The sequence below is a fragment of the Epinephelus fuscoguttatus genome, linkage group LG7 (assembly GCF_011397635.1).
Source record: "Epinephelus fuscoguttatus linkage group LG7, E.fuscoguttatus.final_Chr_v1".
NCBI classification, from domain to species: Eukaryota; Metazoa; Chordata; class Actinopteri; order Perciformes; family Serranidae; genus Epinephelus; species Epinephelus fuscoguttatus.
Window position 1 is genome coordinate 41,149,310 of NC_064758.1, and position 24,725 is coordinate 41,174,034.

The following is a 24,725-nucleotide window of genomic DNA, read 5'->3' on the forward strand; positions in this document are numbered from 1 at the left end:
TGATTAATTATACGATTTTTATTGATTTATAAATTAAATTGGGAGGAGAGAAAAAAACTGCCAGCAACGGCTGAATCTGGCCACAATAGCTACAGGGAATCAAGAGAAAATGAAAAGCAGCATCCCTAGCAATGCTGGGCTACATAGCAACGGTCATTACATAGTAGTATCAGACCTCTGAATGCCGCGACTGACCAATGTTATGACACCACAACTATGACACTTAGTAATTCAGAATATAGTCACAGTTAAATTCACTTCATGCTATAGTTATATTTATCCTTGTGTGTAGTTGTCTGTGATATTGAATGAAATGTTGTAGAATAATATTTTATCATCTGTAATATCTGGAGTGAGTGTTGTTGGTCTGTTGTCGCCACAAGAGGGCACCTGTGATTCACTGAGCTATAGCAGGACTAATGCCTGACGCTGCACTGACTTCTCCTTCTTCTTCTTCTTCACATCATCATTATTATTATTATTATTTTTATTATTATTATTATTATATAGTTCTACCAAAAGTGAAAGTGTTTTTCATTTATACCATTCACTTCATCATTTCTGTGTCCTTCCTATACCCACCACACATACAAACATTCAAACCCATATGTCAGACCTGAGCCGATCTCCATGTGAAACTGTGTGAACAAAGTCTGTGGCAGGTTCTTGAGTTCATCCTGTAAACATTTACATCCAGTCTATTTTGAACATCATTCTTTGGTACTGTCCTGGATCAGCTGTGCTCAGAGGAAAATCAAATATCTTATTCTGCTACTGCAAGCTGCAGGATACTTTGTGAAAATAAATACAGACAATACAAAAAGTTTTACATAACTTTAATGTCAGCAAACAATAATAAAGTCGAGTGGAAGCCATTTAGTTGTGACACAAAGTTGTTGGCAGGAAATGGAACAATCGAAGCAGCACTGGCTTCTGATAAGTGGAAGTACAATGATCTTATTTGTGCCATAGATATTTAAAAATCACTCATTATTCTTATTTTTTATTTATTGGTTTATTTTGTCGGGACAGTGCATATTAATGAACAGTACATACATGATGTAATGTAAATATGCCGGAGTTAAAATGCATGCTAAATTTCATCCACAGTCCCCAAACAATAAGCATAAAAAAAACGGTCAGCACATTACAATACAAAAGACCAATGTAAAACAGTGTACATGTACAAACATGCATAAATACCTACAAGTTCATGTACACATACACACACATATAAATAACAATATACAAAAGACAAGCCAGATTAAGAATGCTCACAGGTTTGATTGTCTAGGATCCAATTTTTAAGTTGCACTTTAAAAGACCCAAAAGATGGACACTCTGTTATCTTGACGGGTAACTTGTTCCAGTTTAAACTTCCCAGAACTGACAGTACATTCTGAGTGAAGGTTAAATGCAGTGAAAACATAACGTAGCACTGGACATAAGAAATATATCTTGGTGGAAGTTTGAAATGTCAGAAGAAGACTCCTATATAAGTGCTGCAAATTGCAAATGCTTTTGTTATTACATTGTTATAATAGAAGGCACAAAACACAATCACAGACTACAGTCTACCATAATTTGATTTCAAACTCAGAGCCAAGGAAAGAAACGCCAATTCTACGACCAATAGTGTAGCCTGTTCCCAGCACCTTTACTTCTAGACCTGACGGACCAACGCCGATCCCAGTGTCTGCTGCCAGACCGATCTTAGCTTTCACCGGACCGGCAGAGGCTGAAACACTGGCCACTTCTGCTTTGGCTATGGCTTTAACACCAGCTGCCTTAGAGACTTCAGCTCCTGCGCTGGCGTTTGGCCCTTTGGCCTCAGCATCAAAAACGCTCCATTCAGCACGAGCGTGGCCCAATCCTGCACCAGCGAACACTCCAATTTCATCCTCAGAAACATCTTTGTATTTCCCAGCACTAGCATAGGCGCCAGCTGCAACAGCTTTGCCAGGCCGTTCAATGGCGTGCACCAACAGCGGCGACCTGCCTGTACCAACCCCAAGGTCTCCTTTCACAACTGCATGGGTCACAGACAAACACACACTACATTTAATCTCAAAGATTATATATATCTATATATCTATATATATATATCTATATATATATAGATATATAGTCGATACCAAGGTAAAAAAAAAAATCCTAAGATCCCATGTACAAGAAATACTTTATTAACATATTTGCATATAAGGTAATATTTACTGCGTACTGAATCTTTTGGTGGTACGCAGTACCGGACCGTACCAGCTTACTTCCCCTGGTAGGTATGCCATGTGTAGTTGTACTTCCTTGTCACCCCCTCACTCTGAATGTAAACATGGACTGTAACGCTATATGGCGTATACCGCTCCCATCAGCTCCGGAAGAGTCATAGCACTGATTCTAAAGGCCAAAACACACCGGCGGCGTCATTAACGTGAGTCAAGTGCCGCCCCCAACACACACAAAAAGCGTTGCGCTGCGGGGCGTCAACCGGATTTCTATTGCACACTCTTGTCCGCTAGGCTGGGAAGTACAAAATAGCGCTTTTTCAAGGGCGGCGATGCTGGAAAAATAGGACAATAGCGTAAAGTGCTGCGGTGCGGCACGTCGACACACGTCGAGCCGCCGACGGTGTGGGTTTGTAAGTAGAAAATAATGGGGGCGGCTGTTTTGACGCGTGTCGTACGCCGCTGGTGTGTTTTGGCCTTTACGCTGGTATCGGTTCTTCCTGTTTTTCTTAAAAAAAAAAAAAAAAGAAGAAAGAAAAGAGTATCGCCAGGTTTTTTTTTTTCATCATGGAATCGAAAGGTATCGCGAGTATCGGTTCTCATGACATCACTAAATGCAATATCTCAAGAGGGCCTTCAGACAGTTTCCTCAAATTTGGCACAAATGTTCACTTGACCTCAAGAATGAACTGATTTACAATTTGATGGTTGAAGGTCAAAGTTCACTCTAACCTCACAAAACATATTTTTGGCCTTAACTCAAGAATTCACATGCTAGTTATGACAAATTTTCTTACAAATGTCTAAAAGGATCTAATGATGAAGGGATGACATTTTATATCCAAATGGTGAGCTTCACTGTGACATCATAATATTGTACATAAAACACTTTTCTGGCCACTACTCAACATCGCAACTCAGGAACAGGAGAGGAGACATTTGATCAGATACTGAATTGGTGACTAATCTTAAAACTGTGCTGATTGTAAAGATCTTCTGTGCTGCCGGGGGAAAGATGTGTATGAAGCATCCATGTTTTCACAGACATGGACGTAAACTATTAGTGCAAATTGACTGCTTCACGGGGGCGTACAACCGTGAGGCTGCAGTTCTAGTTTTAACCTTCAATGGCCTTAACACGCCATTATATGATCAAGCTTGATTGTTGCATAAAGCCTTTTAAGATTGAGGTATGAATGTGTCAGACTCAGACAGTATTATTACTCTCAAACACACAGTTATTTTACTTGTTTTTCACAATAAATTTTCATAAAATGTGGTAATTATTCTCATAACATTGTAACTACTCCAAATTTAGTCCCTAAAATCTCATCATAACAAACAGCCTAGTGAAGTAAAGATTGTATTTAACTAACAAAAAACAATTTGAAAAGTTTTTTACTTACTCTCAGCGTCAAGGTCTGAAAAAAAGAAAAGGGAAACTTTGTTAAGGTTTTTATTTTAAAACTATTAAAAGTCCATTGTTATAACAACAGATACATTATTTACAAGGATTGCAAAGAAACCCTGTATAGCTGCAAATTAAAAGCAACAATAGATGTAAAAACACACAGAGACAATACACCTGTGATCAGTTCCCTAATTTAATTTTAATAATTTTTTCAATCTTCTCCAATTTCTCGTTTTATTTTATGGAAGTGATCAATGTAAGTGCACTTGTCCTAGAGCCACCACGGCGGTTTTTATAATGCAAATAACTCTGTTTGGATCAAACCGACAAGCTTCTCTTCCTATGACTTTTCCTAAAAATGTGTCTTGTATGTTTTCTGAAGTCTTTAAGTTACAAAAATGAAACACACTAGACTGCTGAGCATTTATACCACTGACTGAAATTATACATTTTGATACATACAGGACATATTGCAAAACTCTGTAAAAGTACACAAAAGCATACATTTTCGTTTCCGAATATTTATTTAAAAACGAAACCATTCATACGGTCAATAAAAACCATTTTGTTAATGATAAAAAACAAATGTAATCTCAACAGTGACCGCGCCAGCCAGCAGGACTGCGGCGCTTGGAGGGGTGCTGTAATCCTGGCGGTCCTAGTGTAAAGCACCACGGACAGTGCCAATGCATCTATTGCTGTAGCTCAGAGGCTCTGATGCCTGAGTCAGAGCATGTGAGCGGAGCTGGAGCTGCCTCAACCATAGGTTATTGGTAGGAAGAAAAATGGCTGCTGAAAAAACTGTCACTGTCAACTGCCTCCAAGCGCTGCGACGATCTGCCAGACCATCATATGTAATAATGCCTTTTTTTTTTTCTTTTTTTTTTTTGCTGCTGCTGCTGCTGCACTGTGTCTCCAGTTGAAAGTGGTGATTTGCTAAATACACTCTACAGTAATGAATTAGATTAACTTTTGGTCAACGCTAATGTATGCATATGTGCTCCCAAATAATGCAGTGCATCTATGCCGGTGAATCTACCATGGTGGATGAATGATTCAGTTGAATTCGACTCCCAAGAGGATCCTCACCTAGCTGTCAATGCGATTGAGACTGGCCAATAGGAACAATAGGAACAATAGCCCCGCCCATGACACTATTTTCACAGCAAAGCAAAATCCTTTATTACATGCGAGCAAAGACTTAGGTTTTGAGAGAGAGAAGAAAAAAAGAGAGAAAAAAAAATATTTGAGAGAAAAAGTTTTCACATTGATAGCAAAAAATAATAATATTTGAACCTAAAAAAAGTTTTGAGAGAAAGTATTTTGTCATAGAATATAAAAAAAATAATTTGAGATTTAAAAAAAATGATTTCCGAGGAAAAAAAACTCTCAAAAAACTTTTTTTACTCTCAAATATTATTTTTTGCTATCAGTGTGAAAACATTTTCTCTCTCTCAAAAAAATGTTTCTCTCAAAACATTTTTCTTCTCTTTCTCAAAAGTCTTTGTTCTCGTGTGAGGATTTTGCTTTCGCTGTGAAAATAATGTCATGGGCGGGGCCACGTTCCTATTGGCCAGTCTCAATCGAATTGACAGCTAGGTGAGGATCGTCTTGGGAGTCGAATTCAACTGAATCATTCATCCACCATGGTGGATTCACCGGCATAGATGCGCTGCATTATTTGGGAGCAGAGACTCCAATGTTTGGGAAAGATGATGACACACACAATTGATGGGTAGCTAGCTGAGCAAGCTGGTTATCAAAATCATTCCTATAATAAATCCCTTTTCTCACCTAACGTTATTTTACCGAGATTGTGTTAATAACTGCACTAGCCAGCTAGTGTTAACGTTACATCTAGCTAGCTACCGTAAACCAGGTTATCCCATTAACGTTACTTTACTACGGTGCTTTCTCTTCCAACATTCCATGTGTGGCAGGGTGAGCGCTGCTACACCTCCGCCCTTAATTGGCATCAGCTGGGCCTAATTTCCAGTTGTCGGAGCCTAATTGCACAGTGGTGGCATCTGCGTTATTTGGTCTTCCCCTCACGGGCGCGCTCACTTCTACCTGGCGTTTACCTGGCGAGGGCTGTGTGTGGCGTGCTCCGGTTGGCGTGCTTTGTGTGTGGCGTGCTCCGGTTTCTGTACCCAGACTTGGGACTCATAGGGTAGGCATGGGTGCTGCAATGTTTGTGTACTGTTAAAGCGTATTATGGTGTCACAGCTGCCGTGACTCTTTGCTTTACAGCAGCTTCGGAGGGGACTTTGAAAAGCGTGGTGTCTGCTCTTCCTCACTGTGAGACGGTGACTGGGTTTGAGCTGTGCGTTAAGCTCCCTTCGCTCCGGTAAGCTCGCTCTGTTTTTTTATTTCTACTTCTGCTAGTTCTGTTAACTTTATGTTAACAGGTTGTCCTGCTCTCTGTCCTGCTGTAGCTGAGGCCACGGCTTGTGGCTTCTTCTCCTCCTCTGCGCACTGTGTGGGGCTGCACTCCGTAGCCCGGTGACGTGGGCCGTCAGCTGGGCATCCTGAAGGACGGCTATCCACGGCCTCCAGCCCTGGTGCGGCCGCTCCGTTTTCCACTGCTGTTCTGCCGGTTTTCCACAGACTGATTAAAGCACACTGTAACGCGGCTGTGCATTCATGCGGCTTTGGACCTCTGTGTTGTTATATTTGGAAGTCCGTCTCCTGTCTCCATATTTACCAGTGTATGAATCTGTGTGACCTTCTGTTCTTAAGAGTAGTCTACAGGTTTGAGTGTATTCCCTGGGGTGCAATTCCACAGGTGGTATTGTCGGTTCATTCCCTCTCCTGTCCATTTGGCCACATATGCATAACGCTAATGTATGCATATGCGCTCCCAAATAATGCAGTGCATCTATGCCGGTGAATCTACCATGGTGGATGAATGATTCAGTTGAATTCGACTCCCAAGAGGATCCTCACCTAGCTGTCAATGCGATTGAGACTGGCCAATAGGAACAATAGGAACAATAGCCCCGCCCATGACACTATTTTCACAGCGAAAGCAAAATCCTGACACGAGAGCAAAGACTTAGGTTTTGAGAGAGAGAAGAAAAATATTCTGAGAGAAACATTTTTTTGAGAGAGAGAAAATGTTTTCACACTGATAGCAAAAAATAATATTTGAGAGTAAAAAAAAAAAAGTTTTTTGAGATTTTTTTTTCTCGAAAATCACTTTTTAAATCTCAAATTATTTTTTTATATTCTATGACAAAATACTTTCTCTCAAAACTTTTTTTAGTCTCAAATATTATTATTTTTCGCTATCAGTGTGAAAACTTTTTCTCTCAAATATTTTTTTTTCTCTCATATCAATTATTTTCTCGCATGTAATAAAGACACAAATGTAGCTCCATACAGTCGGAAGTATAAATGCTCAGACAGATGCATTGTGTCTGTGTGTTTTTACATCTATTGTTGCTTTTAATTTGCAGCTATACTTTTAATGAAGCTGACATGTCATGACAGTCAAGCCCCCCCCAAATACCCTGATTGCTTCAATGACGTCATCAAAGCGAAAAAGCAAGTCTGTTGATTTCTGCCACATTAACGAGCGATTGCTACTGAGCGATAAAGCGATATCAAAGGGGCGAACCAAGCAACAACGAAGAAAAAAACGTGTCCAGTGTGAACACACCTTTAGATGTATGCTTACCACCTGACATCTTCAGGACAAGTTGTTTCCCCTGAAAGAAAAAGATGACATGTCAGCAGCAGATTACAGCTTCAGCACACTCTGTGAACTGCCGAAATAATGGTTAATAGAGCTATAACAAATATATTTTATATTACGTTACATTCAGACAAAAAGGTATTTGTTCATCAATGTTCAGTAGGACTGTCAAAAAAAAAATTCGAAGTTCAAAATACAGTACCAGTCAAAAGTCTGGACACACTTTCTCATTTACTTGAATGGAAAAGTGTGTCCAAACTTTTGACTGGTACTGTATATTCGAATATAATTTTTTTTATAAGTTTGAAACTAAATTTGATAATTTGCATATCATTAATAATTAATTAATACCACCAATAATGTTGTATATCACGGCGAATCCCGTTCGGGCGGAGATGGCTCGCACACAAGCCGGGCCAGAAAGGGACACAGCGACGGAGGGAGAGGCCCCGACGGGGGAGCCCGCTGCGCCAACACCACCCACTCCGCTGTCCGCGATGTGTGACCTGCTCGGGGAGACATACAGGGAGAGTGTTGCACCTGCTGCCTCCCTGCCTACCCTTTTTGAAGAAGAGATGAAACGTTACCAGAATGAGACCAGGATCCACTCTTGTGGTGGAAAACTACGCACTGTAGTATCCAAACGAGGGCCGGACTGGGACAAAGATTCAGGCCAGGAGTCATACATCCACCCAGGCCACCCAATCCACACATTACATGCTCACACATGTGCACATGCACACGGACACACATATGGGCTAAGTGATCACCAAAGCTCATTATTCCAGACTGACAGTCACACAACAACTCTATTAAACACAACTGTAACAGCAACCCTACTCATAGTCCTCCAGTCCAGTGCTTTTCTCTTCCCTACCCTCACCAAATGTGCCCCTCAATAAACCAGGACTCCTATACTGTATGAATGTGTATTATGCTGAACTAAACAACATGATTGTATTATTTTGTCAGCAAATCATTTTGATGTCAGCTTATCATAATCAATATGGCAACACCCATATTCAATGCAACAGTAAAACAAGTAAAATACAATTCAGCAGCAACTTCAACTTATCTGATCTTATTTCAGTAACGTTAGATAGATACTGAAAACTTTTGAACTTAGTCAGATAAGAGTCTGTCCTTAAGAGGGGTCCCCAAACTGTTTCAGCCTGCGCAACCCGCCTGTGGTCGGTTCATTGTAACGGCGCTGCTGAGCTGCAGAGCTCCTGCACAGTCTGCACACACAGGCACACGTACACACTCTCTGCTCTCTGCTCCACCTCACTCTCCACAACCAAGCTGCTTTCAGTTTACAGGCGCGCTGATTTGCGGGCGGAAAGCGAAACAATCACGTCTTGAATCTACAAAAAAAAACCCCTTTTTGACCAGTTGTTGTGACAAATGCTGACAAGCACATATCATTTCTGACAGAGGGCAGGCTCTCTGCCAGCAGGCACGGCCACCTGCGCTGTGCAGCCTGCTCTGCAGAGCGTGCCTTAAACAAAAAAAACAAACAAACAAAAAAAATACAGGCAGGCCGGAGCAGACCACTTGCGGGCCAGGCCACCGGAGAACTCCCGGTTCTCCCGTGGGCCAGTCTGGGCCTGATCCAAACATTGCGGTCAGAACGGGTGTTTTCATCCGAGTGTCACGTTCATATTGTGCCAGCAACAAGCAGCTTACTTTTTGGTTTTTTTGTAAAAAATAAAATAAAATAATAATAATAATAATAATAAATTTGAATATTATTCAAACTCTACTAAATTAATTCGAAAATATTCAAACTCAATTTCATGGTGCTTTTGACAGCCCTAATGTTCAACCAGCATTATTGTGTTAATGAAGATGTAAATCACATTTCATTTTTCTTTACTGAATAAGACATTCAATTTAAAAAACATAAATTCCTGATACACCATTTGGTATATGTTGTAAAATACCAATCACACAGGATCTATACATTTTTGTTTGCATATTAAACTTAAGACGCTGTATTACATACCTGAATGAGGTGCTTCTAGAAGATGTTCTGTGCTTCCTGTCCTCTGTTTAACTGCTGGACTGCACCCTGGGTGGAGTGGGCTATATATAACACACTGAAAAAGAAACTGAAATTATATGATTCTTATCACCTGCTCAGAATAAACGGACACAGAAGGAGAGAGGTGCTCATATTTCGTCCACTATCATAAAAACCAGGCCAGTTGCCATCAGACTGAAACTGAAAGCATCACTGCTCATGCTGTGGCAGTTAGTATGTGGCACTGTTAACATGGATAGAAAGAGAAGGCCAGCAGCAGGTGGTACAGAGAAGGAGCACCAAAAACATCAAATTGGCTTTGCTGGCTGATGCCGCAAAGTGTGCAAAAATAACTGATTAATTGAAGCAATCTGCAGCAGCAGGTGATGATGGGCGAGAAGCCTGCAGAAGAATCACACAAGTATATTTGAGTCTATGAGTGTATGAAAGGAAAATAAATCAAAAGTTTAACCAGAAATATTTGGGGAGAAAAGTAAAACTTGAGCTAACATAAGAACAACATAAGAAGTAAAACACGACTTTATTGATCCAGACTAAGTCCAAACTCAGTAACTGTAGAAATGAGTTGAGATGGTGAGGAGAGCTGAAAGCTAAAAGTTCACATTTTGATACCTCTATGTCGGCGGTAGCAGTGGCTGGAGGTGTTTCAGGTTGTCTCTCTGTCCATCCCTCCATCCGTCTGTCCATCCCTCCCTCCGTCTGTCCGTCCCTCCGTCCGTCTGTCCGTCCCTCCCTCCGTCTGTCCATCCGTTCGTCCCATTCTCGTGAAAACAATGTCTAGAACGCCTTGAGGGAATTTTTTTCAAATTTGGCACAAACGTCCTCTCAGACTCACAAATGAACTTTTTGGAATTTGCCTGTGGAGTGGTTATTGCTGAAATATATGTATGTTTTTACAATGACATGATACATCTTTCAAATATTGTTTTTAAGATTAAATGTATTGTCTCTTTGTTTGTAACCTATGCAGTAGTCAAGGAAGATTTAAAGATCGATTCAGGCAGGACGTCTAAAGCTGATGATGCTGATGCCTACGCAGCTGCTGGAGCCTTCAATCGTTGGGATGGGTCTTGGATTGGGCCATACTGAAGGTGGTGCGGTCAAAGGGCCCAATGTCGGTGCAGGGGCTGAACTGTCTCTAACAGGAGATGCCAGAGCCGTTGTTAATGCAGAACTGATCAGTGTTTCAGCCTCTGCTGGTTCAGCCAACGCTACACTCGGTCTGTCAACAGAAACCGGCGGCACCATCAGTCCAACACAGGTAGAGGCAAAGGTGCTGGGAACAGGTTTCTCCCTCGGTCGTAAAGTGGGCTTTTCTGTCCTTGGCTCTGGGTTTGAGTTTAAATTGTGGTAGACTGTATCTTTGAGCCAAACACATCTTTTTGTGGTTGTGTTACGTGTCATCTATTACAACAATGTATCCATAAAAGCATTTGCAATTTACAGCTTTTATATATTAAAATTCACTGCAGATTAGAAAGCTGAGCTTGATGAGTGTGTTTTTTAATTTCTACTGCTTTTTGATAACAGCGTGAACATAATAAAACATTTACCAGTTTTTGTCGTACAGAAAATAAAATGTATATCAGTGTTTCCGCTACATTCATTTAGACGCGGCGGCCCGCCGTTGCTAAATTATTGCCGCCACTGTTTCAGAATTGGGGCAGATGCACTTGTTGTCAGTTGTTTCTTATTTTTATTATTAGTAAAGTTTACCCCGTGATTAGCATGTAATTTACCTTTTGTAGTTATTGCATATATAGTTCTACCAAAAGTGAAAGTGTTTTTTATTTACACGAAAACTTCATTCACTTCATCATTTCTGTGTCCTTCCTATACCCACCACACATACAAACATTCAAACCCATATGCCAGACCTGAGCCGATCTCCATGTGAAACTATGTGAACAAAGTCTGTGGCAGGTTCTTGAGTTCATCCTGTAAACATTTACATCCAGTCTATTTTGAACATCATTCTTTGGTACTGTCCTGGATCAGCTGTGCTCAGAGGAAAATCAAATATCTTATTCTGCTACTGCAAGCTGCAGGATGCTTTGTAAAAATGAATTGACACAATACAAAAAGTTTTACATAACTTTAATGTCAGCAAACAATAATAAAGTTGAGTGGAAGCCATTTAGTTGTGACACAAAGTTGTTGGCAGGAAATGGAACAATCGAAGCAGCACTGGCTTCTGATAAGTGGAAGTACAATGATCTTATTTGTGCCATAGATATTTAAAAATCACTCATTATTCTTATTTTTTATTTATTGGTTTATTTTGTCGGGACAGTGCATATTAATGAACAGTACATACATGATGTAATGCAAATATGCCGGAGCTAAAATGCATGCTAAATTTCATCCGCAGTCCCCAAACAATAAGCATAAAAAAAACGGTCAGCACATTACAATACAAAAGACCAATGTAAAACAGTGTACATGTATAAACATGCATAAATACCTACAAGTTCATGTACACATACACACACATATAAATAACAATATACAAGACAAGCCAGATTAAGAATGCTCACAGGTTTGATTGTCTAGGATCCAATTTTTAAGTTGCACTTTAAAAGACCCAAAAGATGGACACTCTGTTATCTTGACAGGTAACTTGTTCCAGTTTAAACTTCTCTGAACTGACAGTACATTCTGAGCGAAGGTTAAATGCAGTGAAAACATAACGTAGCACTGGACATAAGAAATATATCTTGGTGGAAGTTTGAAATGTCAGAAGAAGACTCCTATATAAGTGCTGCAAATTGCAAATGCTTTTATTATTACATTGTTATAATAGAAGGCACAAAACACAATCACAGACTACAGTCTATCATAATCTAATTTCAAACCCAGAGCCAAGGACAGAAACGCCAGTTCTACGACCAAAAGTGAGGCCTGTTCCCAGCACCTTTGCTTCTAGACCTGACGGACCAGCAGCAGCTGAAGCACTGGCCACTTGTGCTTTGGCCATGGCTTTAACACCAGCTGCTCTAGAGAATTCAGCTCCTGCGCTGGCGTTTGGCCCTTTGGCCTCAGCATCAAGAACGCTCCATTCAGCATGAGCGTGGCCAAATCCTGCACCAGTGAACACTCCAATTTCTTTCACAGAAACATCTTCGTATTTCCCAGCACTAGCATAGGAAGCAGCTGCAACAGCTTTGCCAGGCCGTTCAATGGTGTCAATCATCAGCGGCGACCTGCCTGTACCGACCTCAAGGTCTCCTTTCACAACTGCATGGGTCACAGACAAACACACACTACATTTAATCTCAAAGATTATATATATATATATATATATATGTATGTGTGTGTATGTGTGTGTGTGTGTGTGTGTGTGTAAAAAAATGGAGACTGCTTATCAACTAAAAGAAAACTGAAATATTTCATTTTAGAAAACCTTCATTTATTCGTAGTACTTACCAGTTTAAAGTTGGATCAAATAAACTGAATTATGCAGGCTCATATAAATACCTTGGTCTTTGTATTGATGAACATATGAATTTTATGAAAGGTGTTCTGTCCGAATCAGCAGGTCGAGCTCTGAGAGGAATTATTGGTAAGAGTAAAAATTTGAAAGATATGAGTTTCCAAACATAATCCAAGCTGTTTCAAGCTTGTGTATGTCCAGTGCTCGACTATACTGCTGGGGTTAGGGGCCTTAGAAGTATTTCTATGTGTGAATCAGTACAAAACAGTGCTCTAAGATATTTCCTGGGTGTGCACAAATATGTACCAAAGTTGGCTATAGTGGGGGACATGGGATGGGAATCATGTGAGGTTTGCTGTAAGATATGTATTGTTCAGTTATGGAATCAGTTACTTAATATGGAAGAAAGTAGGCTGACAAGGCAAATGTTCAATTGGGATAAACAAATTAATGGTTCCTGGTACAAAGATGTACGGACATTATTTTGTAGTTGTGGGTTTGGTAATGCCCTTTTTAATAATGAAAAACTTAATATTAATTTGTTTAGATAATCTGTGTTCACTGAGGAAAAAGTACAGTGGGCAGAGGATATATGGACTAAACCAAAACTGCGTACTTTTACAAGGATAAAAATTGAATATGGTACAGAGAATTATGTTGTATATAATTTGTCAAAAAAGCAGAGATCTTTATGTGCCCAACTGAGATCTGGCATTTTACCTCTGGCTGTGGAAACTGGACAGTATGTTAATTTAGAAGAAGAAAGACGGATTTGTCCAATATGTTCTTTAAATGATATAGAAAATGAGTTTCATTTGTTTTCTACTGTCCTTTATATTGTGAACTGTGTGAAATTTTGTTTAGTAAGACAAGAATGGATGTTGATTTTGTAAATATGGATGACGCACAAAGACTGAGTTGACTGTTTACACATGAAACATATAAATTAGCCAGGTATCTGGAGAAAGCCTGGGAGAAGAGGAAAAAAGCTCTTTATAATTCATAGATATATAACAGTTCTTTTATATTTATTTATATTGTTTGTATTTCTTTTCTTTTTCCACAGGTTTTGTGTATGTAAGACCGGAAGATGTATATTTTGTAAATAATGTGTCTTGTAATCCCGTGTGTGATGGGCCAAATATATGGCATGACACGGAAATAAAATAAAATAGAATGAATGAATGAATGAATGTATGTATGATGTACTGTATTTCTTTATATTTTGTTTGGTTGGGGTGATCATACAATGGTGCCGTGTCAGAGGATGCAACCTATTGTTCCCTGATAATGCTACATTCAGTGTGAACAGCAAATCTATGTTAAAATCAGCAGGAGGAGAGATAGTTAGCATTAGCTCTAAGCAGCTGGAGGCCACAACTAACAGCTCACGGAGGTTGCATTTAGTTACATTATGATGTGTTCAAGCTCTATTTTGAAGTCGGAATAATAATAAAAAAAAAAAATATGTAAAAGGTTATATGACAGGTTGTTTCATAAATTTGTATGTAATTGAATTTGTGCTAATTCAGATGTTGCCTAATGAAGGGCTTAATTAGGCAACTTAAAATGGTTTATTTATTTTTTATAGTGTAGATTTCTTTGTTTCCCTGGCACAAAGGCAGAATAGATAATAACAAAAACAGCAGCATAAAAGCAATGGCAGGGTTCAACGCCAAGGTTTTTTTTCACTTGCCCGGTCGGGCAAGTTGGTCAGAGATCTACTTGCCCGAAGTCAGTTTTTACTTGCCCTATAAAACTGTTTAATTTAAGCGGCTATCAATTAACAAAGACTTTTATGTTATGTAATCTTTATTCACACTGTATTTATTAATTAAAACAACATATGTCATGCAGTGTTTCTGCTAGGATTTTTTTCAGCAGCGGGGGTGGCGGGGGGAGGGGGTGAGAGACATCCCTTGGCCAAGTACTTAATACCGGATGCCGTTTTTTAGTTTTTCATTAGTTTTTGCAGATGAACCCCTTCCAGATTAGTGTTCTCACGGTACCAAACCTGGATCCCACTGTGCGATACCAATGAAAATATCATGGTTCTGAGTAGTATCACGATACCACAGCGAAAATGAGGCAGATCCTTTTGTCATTTATAAAAAGATAAATCACTTTTCTATAATACATCAATGATATTTCAATGGAATAAATTACTCATTGACTTATTCATACTTCAAAAACAGCGTCAATGAGTGATGAACATGGGGGGATTGAAATAAAATAAATAAATAAAATAAAAATCAACCAGCCACCCTCCTCCCCTGACAAGTAAAGAACATTCCCTAAAGTGCGGTGAGGTTTGTGGGCCGTTACCTGCCACAGAGAAATGTGAACGGCTTGTTTCTCCTCTGATACGCCACATACCTGTGTGCCGCCATGGCTCGGCTGTTCAGGTACTTTTGGGCAGTCATGATAACAAGTTATTCACCTGGAGCCGGACTTCTCCGTCGCCGGTAAGCCATTATCATGCGCCGCCGTATTTGACAGGAATACGTCCTGTCTGTGTCTGTGACCCCCGTTCAACCTACAACCGTCAGGATTCACCGTATCGTTTCTGCTGCTGGTTGAAATCTGTACTCACACAGCGTGCTGAATGATTTATTTTACCCGCACAAAACTATTTTTAGTCGCACATGCGAGTGCTTTGACGGACGGAGTAAAATATCACCACATTGCCAACATTTTACTCCATCCGTCACCGCACGCTGTTTGATTGCGTTATCAAAACACGCCGCTATTATTTAGCCTTGCTTTTCACTTATTCCACCCAATACTGAATGTGTGTTTTTTTTGCAATATTCGGCCGAATATATTCGGTGCATCCCTAAATAGGAGCCTTCCCCCACTCCCCCTTCCCCTCACCGCTGCTCTCCTCACTACACTGGCTGCTGCACTGTGCAAGAGCACAGATGTCTCAGAGCGGCGGTGGTGCATTTGCAAAATAAATGTTTTGAAGGAGCAGCAGCGGCGGCAATAATTTAGCAGCGATGGCACGCCGCTGCTAAATGAATGTAGTGGAAACACTGTCATGTATTGTAGCTTAATTCCTACACAAAAATGACAGTGTCAGGGCTTAAAGTGAAAAATTTGTCAGTCGTTCTCCGTCTATAATTTTGCGCCCTACTTGAGCCACGCCCACCTCTATTTATTTTTCACCCCTCTCTCCAGTTCTGCTGCATTAACACCGGGTTTAATATATTTTGCTTCTATCTCTCTGCCCTGCTCTACTCTACTTCAACGCTACTTAGCTCTCTCTCTACTCTACCAGTAGACTACCACATCCACGTGTTGCACAAAACGCACACAGCAGTGTTTCCCTAGGATGGAGTTGTAGCAGCGGAGGTGAAGCACACGCATGAAAAATAATTTCCACATGCGTGAAACTTTTTTTTAGGCTTGCAAAGCACAGCCTGCTGGGATGTTTCTGTGTATGTACTGGCACCAGAAGGGCTCTTTAGGACTAAGTACATACAGTACATGTGTGCACAGTAATGAGCAGGTGAAATGTCTGTCTAGCTTACATATGAGGTGTCTCAAGATTTAGGAACATACAATTCTATTGAATATAATAAAAGTAAAAAGTCACTTGACATGCTGCTGTTTTGTGCCATGACCTATTTAAGTGCTGGAAGTTGTTATTTACGTGACAACGCCTGAACGCAACACAAGCTCAGCATGAGTGCCGTGCTGAGCTGCTGTGCGAGCAGCGTGTTTGTCTGTGTGTAACAGCAGTCTGTTGATGGTTATTTACACAGTGTCCATAACAATAACTTTGTCAGCTGATAAACTGCACCGGGCTCGGGGTCAGGTTTGGTCAGGAAAATGCGGCCCGAGCCGCTCTAGCGTGCTCACCTGTGTGTGTGGCAGAACCGTGCGCGATACAGAGAGCAGAGGAGAATTGTTAACATGTGACCATGTAGAGACAGAAATGACACGATGACATAACACCATAAATAGTATATTGTTATGTTATTATATGAAGCGTCCGTCGTGCAAAATAATATCAGTGGGGGCTGTGGGCAGGACATTGTTACACAGCTGTGCCTGTGACTTCAGGCAGAGAGACCGCTGCATCAGAGCCGAAGGAGCACGTTTTAAAATACATTTATTTTATCAATTAGTTATTAACTTTTACTATTTTTAGCAACTTGCCCGATCGGGCAAGTGAGTTGTTAGTTTACATGCCCGACCTTGAGTTTTACTTGCCCCGAGCAATCGGGCAATCGTTATTATTGAGCCCTGATTGGTAACAGTGCAGTATCAGTGCATCCCTAATCAAAGGTCAAGGTCACTGTGACCTTGCATCTGTCTGATTCTCATGAATGCAGTAAGGGATGTCATGATACCAAAAATTCAGTAGTCGGTGCCGATACCAGTAAAATTACACGATTCTCAACACCGAAGTCGATACCAAGGTAAAATAAAAAAAAATCCTAAGATCCCATGTACATGAAATACTTTATTAACATATTTTCATATAAGGTAATATTTAGTGCGTACCGCCACTGAATCTTTTAGTGATACGCAGTACCGGACCGTACCAGCTTACTTCCACCCCTGGTAGGTATGCCATGTGTAGTTGTACTGAAATAATGGTTAAAATATATTTTATATTACGTTACATTCAGACTAAAAGGTATTTGTTCATCAATGTTCAACCAGCGTTATTGTGATAATGAAGTTAATGAAGATGCAAATCACATTTCATTTTTCTTTACTGAATAAAACATTAACAATTTAAAAAACAAAACAAAACATAAATTCCTGATACACCATTTGTTATATGTTGTAAAATACCAATCATACAGGATCTATACATTTTTGTTTGCATATTAAACTTAAGACAATAGGCATGTAACGATATATCGATACATCGAACAAGACAAGCACTTGTCGGTAGTCCAATGTTTTCATAGTGAAAAAAATGATAAAGTTACACTAAAATAATGTGTAACAAAGCTTTCATACAGGTTTGCACACACATTACTTTTGGATGGATTACTCGCCAATGCAGGGTCGCACATAAATGCCACGCATATCACATGAAAGCGCAGGACCAGAGCTTTCCTCTCCTCATCTCCTGTTCTGAGAAAGTGTTAGGGTCTCCTTGATGTCAAGATTGTCAACCTGGCGTGAACAAACTGAGTGAATGTGTGTTTTTGAGTTCTTCTATGACTCCCAGGGAAATGGCTGGGCTTCATTTATTTTGGTTTTCTTTTACACACATCTCTACCCACCTCTCTCTGTGTCTCTCTGTGTATCTGTGAGTGAGGCATTGTGTGTTATTGAGTTTACATTATTTCTAATTTGTTAATTGTGTTGTTGTTGCAGGGTCTGATTGTTCTAAGTTCTGTATATTTGATGAATATTAAGACAACTCTATCCTCATAATTTGATGTCATTCAGATGACTTTCTAGTAATAGTACTACACTACTTTTGTTCAGAGTAGGTTAAAAAATACTGAATGTTTCCATTTTCACATTCTGTCACTATAGTTTTAATTGACATGACTTTGTTATGGCACTTTAATGTCTGCCTGCCTAGCAGTAATAGGGGGAAATGAAAGCACATGTTCAACTGTGTGTTGATTTGTTTATGATACACTTCCAAGTTAAAAATAACATGCTGTACAGTGTACATGCACTAGTTTTGAATCATCACCCCTTGTATAAATATCGTGTTATATATCGTATCGTGGACTCTTTATCGTGATAATATCGTATCGTGAGTTTCTGGTATCGTTACATCCCTATAAGACAATGTATTACATACCTGAATGAGGTGCTTATAGAAGATATTCTATGCTTTGTGCCCTCTGCTGGACTGCACCCTGGGTGGAGGATATACAGTGCTCAGTGTAAATGAGTACACCCCCTTTGAAAAGTAACATTTTAAACAATATCTCAATGAACACAAAAACAATGTCCAAAATGTTGACAAGACCAAGTTTAATGTACCATCTGTTTAACTTATAACATGAAAGTAAGGTTAATAATATAACTTTGATTACACATTTTTCAGTTTTACTCAAATAAGGGCGATGCAAAAATGAGTACACCCCGCAACAAAAACTACTACATCTAGTACTTTGTATGGCCTCCATGATTTTTAATGACAGCACCAAGTCTTCTTGGCATTGAATGAACAAGTCGCTAACATTTTGCTGCATCGATCTTTTTCCATTCTTCAAGAATGACCTCTTTTAGAGACTGGATGCACGATGGAGAGTGATGCTCAACTTGTCTCTTCAGAACTCCCCATAGGTGTTCAATTGGGTTCAGATCAGGAGACATACTTGACCACTGAATCACTTTCACCCTGTTCTTCTTCAGAAATCCAACAGTAGCCTTAGATGTGCGTTTAGGATCACTGTCATGTTTGAAAAGTGCACAACGACCAAGGGCATGGAGTGATGGTAAACTCTAAGCGGGCTTTTTTGTGCCTGGGCTTTAGGAGAGGCTTCCTTCGTGGACGGCACCTACGCATGCCATTCCTCTGCAGTGTATGCCATATTGTGTCACGAGAAAGAGTCACCCCAGTTTGGCTTTCTACTTCCTTAGATAACTGCAATGAACTTGCATGCCGATTTTCTTCGACCCTTCTCATCAGAAGACGCTGCTGTCGAGGTGTTAACTTCCGTGGACGGCCTGGACATCTCTGTGAGATGGTTGCAGTTCCATCTTTTTTAAATTTTTGGATCACTTTTGCAATAGTATTCTGACTGATAAGTAAAGCTTTGCTGATCTTCTTGTAGCCTTCACCTTTGCTGTGTAAAGAAATTATTATTCTTCTTGTGACATTTGTCTTCCATGTGGTGCCATTGCTAACAACATGAAATGGGAAGGGGTTTACTTTAAGTAACACCCTTTTATAGTCAACTGTCTGCTGGACATCTGTGTAATGAATAATAAGACTCACCTGTGGTTGATTATTGTTAAATTAGACATTTGTAGTCTAAAATTTAACTTTGCTCCAGAGACTTTCAGTGGGGTGTACTCATTTTTGCATCACCCTAATTTGAGTAAAACTGAAAATTTTGTTCTCTAAGTTATATTATTAACCTTACTTTCATGTTATAAGTTAAACAGATGTTATATAAAACTTAGTCTTGTCAACATTTTTGAAATTGTTTTTGTGTTCATTGAGATATTGTTTAAAATTGACTTTTCGAAGGGGGTGTACTCATTTATGCTGAGCACTGTATAACACACTGCAAAAGAAACTGAAACTATATTAGGGCTGCATGATGCATCGTTTAAACATCGTCATCGCGATGTGCGCATGTACGATAGTCACTTATCTTGTTCGGGCTCGCGGGGGTTGGCTGGAGCCTATCCCAGCTGGCACAAGGTGAGAGGCAGGGTTCACCCTGGACAGGTCACCAGACTATCACAGGGCTGACACATAGAGACAGACAACCATTCACACTCACATTCACACCTACGGACAATTTAGAGTCACCAGTTAACCTGCATGTCTTTGGACTGTGGCCGGAGTATCCAGAGAAAACCCACACTGACACGGGGAGAACATGCAAACTCCTCACAGAGGGTCTCCCCCACCCCTGGCTTTGAACTTGGAGCCCTCTTGCTGTGGGCTTTTACTTGTAATGGAGTATTTAGACATTGCTTTCGTGGTACTTTTACTTGAGTCAACTCAAGATTTAAAAGCCGATTGAAAAGTGACATTTCCTTTGCGTCTAAATCTTTCTCCCTCCAGGTCTGTTCTCCACTCCCCTCCTGGCTGGTCTTCCAGAAAAGGTGCGCTCCTTTCTCGCCCGCCAAGTGCCCTTCCCTTCACGCCTGGGAGACCCAGCAGAGTTTGCCCACCTGGTGACATCACTGGCTGAGAACCCCATGATCAACGGAGAGGTCATCAGACTGGATGGAGCCATTCGCATGCAGCCCTGAGACAGATGGTGTGTGTCTGAGTGGACATGTTAACTAAGCTCACTGATCCACACCTTCATCACCTTCATCATTTTTATGTCTGAGTGTTCGTGTGTGTGTGTGTGTGTGTGTGTGTGTGTGTGTGTGTGAGTGTGTGTGAGTGTGAGTGTGTGTCTGCCTGGTGAAATTATGTCATAGAAAGCTGCACACACTGAAAATATAAACTGTGATGGATTACGAACACCATTTTATTAACTTTGTGTGAGAGAAAGTGTGTAAAAAGATCTGTATATTTCGGTGCATTGCAGTTCTGTATGCACTTCACTTTGGTTGTTTTGTAAATGAATCCAGATTGTAATAAACCTCAGATTGGTTTGTCTGGTCCAGGAAGGTTTTTTTTTTCTTAACTCCCTAAAGTGTAGAATTTTTATTCTGCTACAGCGTCTTTCAGATCATTGTCTCCACCACCAGGGGTCTCATTTATACAACATTACGTGGGAGCCATACTAAAAATGTAGATACGGACAAAAGCCAAAAATGGCAACAGTTTTTACAAGCATGTTTTTATAGATCGCAACTTTTGCGTGGGAAGTGGCGGACGCCTCTTTCAGGCCCCTCGTCCACACAGATTGTGCGCTTGCAGAATTCCAATGATTTCTTTTAACGTTTTTTTAAATGAATACTATATCACATTACAAGCAAAAAAAATCTGCATATTTTGCAGATTTATATTCTAGATCACTGCTAAAAACCTAAAAAAAAAATCTGTTTGGGTCTGCTAATCACACAAGACTGATTTTAATAAAATGAAGAGTTGCCTCCAACCCATCAAATCTCAAAGTTTCAGCCATGGCAGCAAAAGGAAAAATCTTTAAGACCTTTAATAATGACTAAATTCTAATTGTTAGATTTGATTGTCCACAACGTTTGTTTGTCAACCAAGTTTTCGGCACATGTTCTGCATGTTTTCGTCAAAAGTCCAGGTAGTTGTTTGACCAAGAAGCACAAAGCAGCAATACAGTAACAGGATGCACAGTCTCATTTTATAACTCGCTGGATGATGATAAAGAGGAGGAGAATGTAACGGAGGTCAGAGGATATGGACCACACAGAGAGGGAGCACAGTAAGAAAAGCAAATAAGTCTTTCTGGTTTGACCTGCGTATTTTGGCAACAAATAGAACAATAACATTTTTATTAGATGAGGTTCAGTGTGTCAGATTTAGGTGGTTTCAGTGGTACATACACCGATCAGCCAAAGCATCATAACCACTGACAGCTGAAGTGAACAACACTGATCATCTAGTTACAAAGCAATGTTTTGCTGAGAAAACTCGGGTTCTGACATTCATGTGGTCTCCACCCGGCACGGTCCACCCACCTAAACACCAGTGCAGACAGGGTACCCCTCCTCATGGCAGCAGCACTCCCCAGTAGCTGTCTTTCTCAGGAAAGGCCTGAGGAATGTGACAAAGAGCTCAAGGTGTCAACCAGGCCTCCAAATTCCCTGGATCCTAATCTGATCAAACACCTGTGGGACGTGTGTCCCGTCTTTTCTGGTACTGTCAGTGCTCTGGAAAGTTATGGAAAGGTGTTTCCAGATTTATTGTTGACATTGCATATAGAGCATTATTTCATGAGTATGTTATATTTGGATTCTTTTCCTGTAACTTGAGGAACAGGCATGTATCATAAATCTGATTATGCTTGCCAAACTTTATATACATAAGTGCTAATTTACAAAACCATAAGCCCCTCTTTACTGGGTTTTACAAAGATTATGAAAATCACATAAACACTAATGAATCGTGTATCAGTAGAAAGGCCATAAAAATTGTTCTGGCATGTACTAACAGTGAAATATGTAGCTGAAATTGGATCTAAGTTGTTGTGATGGAACTTTTAACTTTGGACCGGATAAAAAAAAAAGACACTTGTTTTCCATGTTTATTATTATTATTATTATTATTTATTCAACCTAAACCCCCTGGCTTGTTTTTTGCACTATGGCTATTGTTACTGACTAAATGAGTGATTTGTGCGATTTGTTCAAAGAAATTCATGGAGAAAAAAACAAATCCCTCTCCATCAGTGTCCTGTTGAAAAGAGAGGACTCTTACTGGCTTTCTAATGATGTTGGTGCTGTTTGTGTATTCCAAATACTATGCATCACTGAGCAGTAGAAACAGGGAGAGACAGACAGACATGGCTGCTCAGAGGGGAGCGTCTTTGTGGTCACTGCTCGACAGGTGAAGTAGAAACAGAAATGCACCTCCTCCTCCTCCACTGTGAAAAGTTCTCCCCAGTCAGAGATTTCCATTTTGGAGAAATAACCAAACATTTCCTGACATTAACCCCGCTATAGAAACTGGCAATTCTCCTGGGTGAAGGGACAGCAGCTCCTCTGGCAGCGACATATGTATCTGCCTGCTCCAGCCTGAGGGACTAGCTGCTAATATGTAGTCAATTAGTATAAAATAAATAAATAAAAATGCAGTGTACTATATTATATTGAACAGTAATCAAAAATGGACTGCAGCAGTATAATATGGAACCTATAAGCAACACCTGTATAATTGATATGTATATATAATGTATGAATGTGTGTAACATGTAAAATATATTACTTTTTAATTTTACTTTATTTATATATTTATTTACCTTTTCAGTTTATTATTTTGTTTGTATTTTTGTCTATTAATTATTATTTACTATTTTTTTAATGAAATGCTTCAGCAATAACATTTCTTTGTTCATGCCAATAAACCTATTTGAATTGAATTTATATAAAAAATACGTCACAGTACGTAATGACTTAAACGCGCCATGATTTTGAGAGAAAAGTTCAAAGTTGACAGTACGGTGGCCGCATAGATACCGTTGGCCTTCTGAACTGGGAGCGCGTGCTGTAAATCCAGGGCTGTCCCGGAGTAACAAATACACAGAAAAGCTCGTGGACACTTTTCTCTTGAAGCCAACGAGGTAACAAAAACAAACGCACCCTGCGACACAACGAGGAAGGCGTTGGTAGAACTGCGGTCTGTTTGACTAGCTTAGTTAGCATACACAGCTAGCAGTGGACTTCACAAGACATTCCTCACAACTTTTTTAAATTTAGATAAAAAAAAAATAAACGTTTCGATTCGTTTGATCGGTAGAACCTCGCGGACCAAAGGAATAAAAATAATCATGGATGGACACATTTAATGGACTTAAGGACAGCATGAAAGGTAGGGAGTCACCTCTTCCCTCGCTTCTCTCTAGTTTACTTTTATTATTTATAACGTTACTGTGATGCTCATGGTTTCAGTGAAATGAAATGAACGATTAAATTAAAGAGAATCTAACACCGTGTAGCATCTCCATATTGATAAAGCATTTAACATGATGATGCTAAACCGCTTTTAAGCTAGCAGTCAGGGGAGTTGGGTCAGTGGAACCTGTGGGGTTTTAACACTCTGAAAGTCAAGACTTTACTTATTTAAAATCACAAAACACCCACTGCCCCAGACATTGCCTTTATATTATTGTTAAGATTTTAATTGATAATTTCAGGGAGACATAGAGGGAAAGAGAGTGGTGCTAAATAGCACCAGAGTGCCGTTAGCTTAGCTTAACATCATGCCTTATGTTAATGTTAATGTTAGTTATCATCAGTTTCATATTCTGAAAGGCAAGACTTTGTGTATGTTCAATCAAATCAAGTAAAATCAAACAGAACTTCCACATGACCTAAATTGAAATTTTGACAGATATCCAGGTTTATCCAGGGGTCCCACAACCCTGTTAAAAAACAATGAACTGCCTAATGAGTAGGGGTGTGTATTGGCAAGAATCTAGAGATACGATACATATCAATACATATTATACAACAGTTAGTTCCGCCCTGCAACCTGATTGGTCGAGAGACAGTAAAACCGTGACGATATTGGAGTACAACATCACGGTTATTTCACTGTGTATGTATCATTCCTCCTCACAGCTGATTGCAATCAACAATCAAATCAAAACTGACGG

General features: G+C 39.9%; 2 protein-coding genes across 2 annotated transcripts in view; one reads left to right on the plus strand and one right to left on the minus strand.

Annotated features, from left to right (window-relative positions):
* hsd17b10 (hydroxysteroid (17-beta) dehydrogenase 10) overlaps positions 1–21,095 on the plus strand; it is a 38,674-nt gene extending 17,579 nt beyond the window's left edge. Inside the window, exon 6 of the mRNA XM_049580204.1 lies at positions 20,540–21,095. Coding sequence (XP_049436161.1) covers positions 20,540–20,730 — 191 coding nt within the window. The 3' untranslated portion in view covers positions 20,731–21,095. The remainder of the gene's footprint in view (positions 1–20,539) is intronic.
* The window catches only part of LOC125891173 (uncharacterized), a 136,593-nt gene continuing 124,078 nt past the window's right edge, over positions 12,211–24,725 (minus strand). The window contains exon 7 of the mRNA XM_049580211.1: positions 12,211–12,611. Within this exon, the coding sequence (XP_049436168.1) occupies positions 12,211–12,611 (401 nt within the window). The remainder of the gene's footprint in view (positions 12,612–24,725) is intronic.